The following is a 6,937-nucleotide window of genomic DNA, read 5'->3' as shown; positions in this document are numbered from 1 at the left end:
GCAGTGTGAGAGGAAGGGGCAGTATAAGGGAGGAGATGGTATTCGTGGAAGAGGATAGCGCCAGGATGAAGGGGCATGTAGATCAGCGTCTGGAGGGAGAAGGCAGTGGTGGGGCAACAGGTAGTACCAAGCGGAAGGGGCAGTGCTCAGGAGGAGAGCAGTGTGATGAGGTTAATGCCAGGCTGAAGAGATCCTGTGGAAGAGAGTAGGTCCAGGGGAAGAGGGCAGTGGTAGGGAGGGTGCGGTACCAGTGGAGGGGACGAGTGCAGGCTTTCCTTTTCCCCATAGTGACATCATGGCAAATTCCCAAACTGTACAAACCCGGCTCAGGTGACATCCAGCAGGGCCAAGTCAGTCGGGGCCGGGCTGGGGGACCTCGGTGCCAGCTGGAGGGACTGGGCCCCGCGCTCTGCAGGGTCAGCGCGCTGGGGGCGGGGTTCTGTTCCTCCTGCCCTCCGCGAGGACTGTGCCCTCGGCGGGCACGCGGACCAGCAGGATAGGGCTAGGGTCGGGGTTCTCTGGGCCAAGGATCAAGGTCCCTGGCTGGGGTAGGCTCGCAAGCATTCTGGTCTTCCCAACCCGGACTCTCAAGAGGGCGCAGTAGAGCCTCATCAGGGAGCGAGAAACCGCGCCACCACGGCCGGAGGTGGGACTAGTCGTGTCCCCGCCCTGGGCGGAGTTATATGGCCCTGAGGCCCGCCCTAAATCCTGAGGACTCTCGGAAGCAATCGTTCGGGGCGGAAGTTAGGAAGCCCCGAGAGCCAGGCAGCGGAAGTGGTGGCGTTACTCCTTGTCGGCGCGCATGCGTTATTCTAGTTACTTGCTGCCACTCTGTAGGCGCTTTTACCCTCCCTCCACGCGAGGGGAAGCGCGTACCCTTAGTCGTGGTAGCGGTCTCAGCCACTCTGCTACTCTCGTGGCTGTTTCACCATGGCGGGCATCCTGTTTGAGGATATTTTTGATGTGAAAGACATTGACCCGGAGGGCAAGAAGTTTGACCGAGGTAAGTGAGGTGTACGTAGGTGCGGTTTAGGGGAAGGGGCTAACCTCCTCGGGGACACGCCCCTGGGCCCCTTGTTCACTCCACCCACGTGGCCTGCCCCTACCGGCAGTTCCTGATAGAGGACTCTCCCTCGGGAAACATTTTATAGATGGACAACGGAGACTCGGAACTCTGCCTGGCTTCACATATGCTGTGCCCTGTGCCTGGCTGGGTTTTTCTCATGGTGCTGATAAACTCCTGGGCACCTTTCTAATCGCTCCTCACTCTGAGCTAGGCGCTGTATCGAGCACCTTACACACATTTGGTCCTACCTATTCCTTTCAAGAGCCTCCATGAGGTAGGTGGTGACTTACCCAGTTTGCTCCTAGAAGTTAAGTAACCTACCCAAGGCTACATTGTGAGTAATCAGACTTCAGAGCTTGTATTCTTGTAGTGTCCTAAGAATTTTTAGTTCTTTGTGACGTCCTCCCTTAGTCAGAATTGATTGATTGCTATACACGTCTTTATTCTGTTACTGATCAACAATTATTGAAGTGTTCCTCCTTGATGTCTCTTCCTTTGCTTGGAGACTGAGATGTTCTTCGAGACAAACACCAGTTCTTACAAGTCCCGATAATCCACTCAGCACAGCAGCCAGCACCGAAGGACAAACCTTTGGATGAATGAATAACTTGCCCAAAGTCAAGGTTGTTTCTTAATCACCCAGGCAGGCCTAGAACCTGGATATTATTTATTGCCAGAGGACCTTTGTTTTTTTCTGGGATTCTGTCCACTTGCCATAGTTTTCTTCCCTTTCTTTCTGACATGTCTGGTTCTGCATTTCTCTGAGAGCAGATGAGAGGCTAGTGGATGCAGACTGGGTTAGACTGAGTGTTCAATTACATATAATCCCCCAAAGCGGGGTCTGTAGCGTTTGCTGGAGCCTGGCAATTACCTATGCCACTCTTTTCTCTGCTTCCCTCCAGTGTCTCGACTACATTGTGAGAGTGAATCTTTCAAGATGGACCTAATCTTAGATGTAAACATCCAGATTTACCCTGTAGACCTGGGTAAGTATTGAACACAGACAATAGCAGGAGGCTTTTTGACATTTTAGCCGTTCTTCACTCCCAGGTATTGCCATTATTTTCAGGTGACAAGTTCCGGTTGGTCATAGCCAGTACCTTATATGAAGATGGTACCCTGGATGATGGTGAATACAACCCCACAGACGATAGGCCTTCCAGGTGAGGAAGTGAAGAAGGGAGCACTTGAAATATGCCTGAAGATTAAGTAAATAAGTAGTATGAAAAGACCCTTATTTAATTTGTGGAATAAATGATTATCAGCAGAATCTGAGTAACCTTAAGGAAATTGCTGCACTTAAGAATTTGAACAGCCAGGTGTTTATCCAAGCAGTAATTACGTGCTTGTGGGTTGTAGTTTATTGATGGCTAAGGAAATGACCACTGAGTGACCTAAGCTGTGTGAACCTTGCATCTTGGGAGAGAGTTTGGTGTGATGGAAAGGCTTTGGAATTCCACGGAGTTCAAATCTCAGCCCTACCACTTATTTGTTGAACAACCTAACCTCTTTCAGCCTCAGTTTCCTCACCAGTAAAGTATGGATGGTCCTGCTTTGCTCATTGGGTCGCTGTGAGGACTAAATGGCATTGTATCTGGAAGACGTCCGTTTTCATAATGTTGACGCTTAGTTATCAGTTACCATTATTAAAGGGCCTCTCGTTATTGTTAACTACTTTTTTAAGAATAACCTTGCTATTGTTGTTTCACAGGGCTGACCAATTTGAGTATGTAATGTATGGGAAAGTATACAGGATTGAGGGAGACGAAACTTCTACTGAGGCAGCAACGCGTCTGTAAGTTCCATGGTCTTGTGAGACCCTTGTCCCCCTGCCTTGGGCCATGCTCTGAAAATCTGGGCCGTGCTCATGTTTCCTGTGTCTCTCCCCAGGCACCTCAGACCTAGGCAGGACCCAGAAGGGGACTGTTCTGGGAACAGTTTCCAGTCTGAAATGTAGGCTGCTCACTTGGCCCTTTGTCAGGACCTCAGGGCCCAGGGGTCCAAGTGAGAAGCCGATGATCTTGCTATGTGAAGTGCAAAGGCAGGTTGCTTCCCCAGGAACTAAATGCAGCATTAAGTGATTAAACTGCTAGACTTTTTTGGTTTTGTTTATTTGTGTGTGTGTTTTGCTACTCTGCAATCCAATCCCTAGTTCTTTGGTTTCCCTGCCCAACTATTTTAGCTGTTCTTTAAAATCTTATTAAAACAATATGTGCTCTTGGTAAGAAATTTGAAAAGCAGAGAAGTAATGTGAGGAAGCAAAAAAAAAATCACCTATAATTCCATACCCAAAGAGAATCTTTTACATAAACATTTTTGAGTATTCTAGGTTTTTTCCTGTGTACTTTTTTTTCTTTGAGATCATGTTGTTTGTTCTCTTTTTTTTTAAGTATTTATTTAGTTTTGAGAGAGAGAGTGCAAGCGGGGAAGGGGCAGAGAGAGAGAGAGAGAGAGAGAGAGAGAGGGAGAAACAGAATCCCAAGCAGGCTCTGTGCCATCAGTGCAGAGCCCAAGGTGCATCTCCACCTCATGAACCGTGAGATCATGACCTGAGCCGAGACCAAGAGTTGGACGCTTAACCGACTGAGGCATTCAGGCGCCCCTTCTTCTGCTCTTTTTGCTTTGAGTTATGTAAAATGGGTTTCCCTATGTCAGTTTAAGGCTTTTCCTAAACATTTTAATAGCAGCATAACATTCCAGTAAATGGATCTATCTTAGTTCATTTGATCATTTCCATTACTCTGGGCATGTAGCATTTTCCACCTTTGTTTGATATCCGGAATACTGCCATGCACATATCTGTGCATTCATCTTTGTCTGAATTTTGGTTCCTAATGACCAGACGCTAGAAGGGTGCCTCTCTTTCTTAAGCTGGGATGGGGAGCCACTGGGTAGCCGCTCCAGAGCTTAGACTCATGGGACTGGGGCCTTCCATTTCAGCTCTGCCTACGTGTCATATGGGGGCCTGCTCATGAGGCTGCAGGGTGATGCCAACAACCTGCACGGATTTGAAGTGGACTCCAGAGTTTATCTGCTGATGAAGAAACTGGCCTTCTGAAGCACCCAGGAAGCCAACCTTGCTGCTTAGTCACTTAGGGCTTGGACATTCATTCATTCAAGTCTGAGGAGCGGTAACTGTTGACCACCTGTTCAGGAGGGGCTGTCTGTCTGCCCACTGTGGGTGCATCTTTAGGTGGTCTGGACTCCATGGGAAACTTGCCTGTGAAAGACCCAATGGGAGAGCTTAAAATGGATCAGAAGTTGTTTTGTGTGTATATGATTTTTAAATTAAACTTTACTTTTTCAGATCCGTTTCTGCCCTGCCCTTAAAAAAAAAGTCTTTTGCATTTACCCTAAAATCATTGTTTCTACTTTGCCTGTGGTATATTATATTTCTGGCCCACAGCCAGATGATCACATGTCAATGTAGGATCTATCCCAGCCTTTTGGTATCTGGGTTTAGGGTTATCTCAGCCTTCTGGGTAACTACCCCAACATTTATCCTCCAAAGTGATTTTCTGTCTGGGAGAGTGTTGTGCTTTTGGCTCCTGAGGGCACCCCAGCACCGGAAGATACCACCCATTTGGCATAGAATTTTGAATGGGCAAGGAGCCCTGCTTGTGTCCTTCCAACACTTTAAGTCTCTTAGGAAGTCAGATCACGTTGATTTAAATGAGCCACTTGCATATCCTGGAAATGTCCATCATTTTTGTGGAAGCTTTGGGTGGAAGCTTTTAGATACAGGCATGGGACATGACTATGAAGAGAATAGGAAGAACAGATTTGGTGGTTATAGGAACAGGTGGAGGAGCTAGGTGTCTGCTCTACATTGCATTACTGCAATGCAGGGAGGGAGGGTGAGTGGTGGGGGTTCTCACCAGTACCACTGAACAGGCAGCTGCTGCACAGACCAGTGAAGTGGACAAGGCAGCAATACCAATGAGGCTGGCAGTCCAGTTCTAGGACAATGGAGCAGCCTGACTGCAGTCCCTAACTTAAAACTGGGCAAAACAAAATGGAGGAAATGGTGATGCTTGTAGAAGCACTCCAGAATATGAGCTGGCTTTTTAGCCTGGCATTTGAGGTCTCTGAGAAAGTCTCTGGACTCTTATTTCCCCTAGGAGATTCAGGGTAACGATCCAGAAAGATTGTGAGTGTGTATTAAGCAGTTTTCTCTTTTGATCTGGTTTTGCCATGGGAGCTGGTCCCCCTGCTGGGATGCCTGGGGTATTTCCTTCCCTATCATTTTCAGGTCTTTACATGAGGTGTTAGAAATAGTATTTAGGGAAATGGGTTGAAAATGGATGGCCTCTGCAGGGGGGAGGAAAAGGTGTTTTGCTTTACTGTGGGGGGGGGGGATGGACAGAAGGTGCAATGGGGGTTGAAATGAATTTTCACGGACTCGTAGAACTTTTTTACATGGAGTCAGATTTGGGGTTTTGGAGAAGGCTGGATTTAGGTTAGAGTGGGAAAACTTAATTACCAGTAATAGTTTGTGGGGTAGCATAGCAGACTATCCTGGCTATCCTGGGTAGCAGAAGAGAGAACTGGCATGCAGTTGAATAGAGAGAAGAGTGTTCTGGTTGTCACAGTTTTTTGCTTTTTGTGTAAAGGGAAGAAGGGATGGAATAAGTCTGACGATGTTTTGGGAAGGGTAGATTCTCAATATGGACAGATGAGTTCCCATTGGAGAAGCCCAGGAGTTATTTGCATTTGCCCTGAAGTAAGTCCAATGCTGATACTGGATGCCTGGAACTTATTGGCTATATACTTCTTGCAGTTTTGCCAACCTTGTCTCTCATCTGACTGTGCTGAGAACCCTTATTAAGCCTTTGTCTTTGGTCCCTTCGGCATATCTTGTTCTGGGTGCTGACTCTTTCATGTGCCAGAAGGTTCTTCATTTTGATCATTACATTTAATCCAGGTTAGTATTTCAGTAAATTACAATTTCTACTTAACCATTCCCTTGACTGCATGCTGGAATTTGTAGTGTGGATGAACTGTTCTCTCCCATGCAAAAACTGACACCATCTGAGCTGCGTACACTTTTGAGCTTTGTGCATTTGTTGATTCCTTCTCCATGGCAACTGTTCTATCCATGATGGGAGAGAAGGACACCTGGAGATGTCTAAGTTCGTCACCCCCTCCAAGAGCTTTTGGTTTTCTACTCAGAACTTTTTAATTGTTGGTCTGTTTACTCCCCCAAGACTTGGAAATCTTTCCTGATACATAGAATCACTGAATGATCTGTTGGACAGTACACCACACTGGGGACCATATGGGCTCTGGTCAGCCTAGGGTTTCTTCTTTTCTTGCTCACAGGCTATGTAAGCATTGAGAAAATGCCTGGCTTCTCTGAGCCTCAGTTTCATTGTCTGCAAAGTAGAGATGATAATCCCAAGGTGATAGAGTTGTGTGAGCGCTATAAAAGGTAACATATGTAAGGTTCCCAGCATGCTGGCTTTCATTTCTTCTATTTTGGAATACCTCTAGTAATCCTGGGGTATCTGTGGCAGTGTTTGGAACTCTGGATTCCTGGCTGTTTTACCTACATGGTCGTCTTTCCTTTGGGGAGTTGCGGGGAGGGAAGAGGAAAAAGCTGCTATTAGTTTTCCTACAGGAGCCTCTGGAGGTAGTGTTGACCTGTGCAATGGAGTTTTTGTTTTGGGCAATAATAAACCTTTTCAGAGGCACCACAGCGGCATTTATTTGCAAGGCCCCATAAGCCTGGCTTCTCTAGAGAATCCTTAGCAGAGTTCATGGTGGTCACATAGGGCAGCTTCTTAGATACTGTGTGCTTCTGGGATTGGGAAATGAGCCTTCAACTTGTACTTGTCCCTCCTGCTGTGTGAGCCCTAGGAGACTGACTCT

General features: G+C 47.1%; 1 protein-coding gene across 3 annotated transcripts; it reads left to right on the top strand.

Moving 5' to 3' along the window:
• Positions 1-772: 772 nt before the first annotated feature.
• Positions 773-4,377, top strand: POLR2H (RNA polymerase II, I and III subunit H). 3 transcript variants are annotated; one of them, XM_045502763.1, is made up of 5 exons: positions 773-1,003; positions 1,969-2,052; positions 2,136-2,229; positions 2,778-2,861; positions 4,007-4,377. In XM_045502763.1, the coding sequence occupies exons 1-5, from the start codon at positions 931-933 to the stop codon at positions 4,122-4,124; spliced, it is 453 nt and encodes a 150-aa protein (XP_045358719.1). In that variant the 5' UTR covers positions 773-930; the 3' UTR covers positions 4,125-4,377. The 3 variants fall into 3 exon arrangements, with proteins under 3 accessions (XP_045358719.1, XP_045358720.1, XP_045358721.1); XM_045502764.1 differs by lacking the exon at positions 4,007-4,377 and adding an exon at positions 2,957-3,165; XM_045502765.1 differs by lacking the exon at positions 773-1,003 and adding an exon at positions 1,554-1,689.
• Positions 4,378-6,937: the final 2,560 nt, after the last annotated feature.

This window comes from Leopardus geoffroyi, chromosome C2 (genome assembly GCF_018350155.1).
Source record: "Leopardus geoffroyi isolate Oge1 chromosome C2, O.geoffroyi_Oge1_pat1.0, whole genome shotgun sequence".
In the NCBI taxonomy this organism is placed as follows: domain Eukaryota; kingdom Metazoa; phylum Chordata; class Mammalia; order Carnivora; family Felidae; genus Leopardus; species Leopardus geoffroyi.
The sequence above is the reverse complement of the archived record's forward strand: the minus strand, read 5'-3'. Positions and strand labels throughout refer to the sequence as shown.

Coding starts and splice junctions, on each gene's coding strand:
- POLR2H (XM_045502763.1), top strand. CDS start 931: ATGGCGGGCATCCTGTTTGAGGATATTTTTGATGTGAAAGACATTGAC. Junction 2,053..2,135: donor GATTTACCCTGTAGACCTGG/GTAAGTATTGAA, acceptor CATTATTTTCAG/GTGACAAGTTCCGGTTGGTC. Junction 2,862..4,006: donor ACTGAGGCAGCAACGCGTCT/GTAAGTTCCATG, acceptor CTTCCATTTCAG/CTCTGCCTACGTGTCATATG.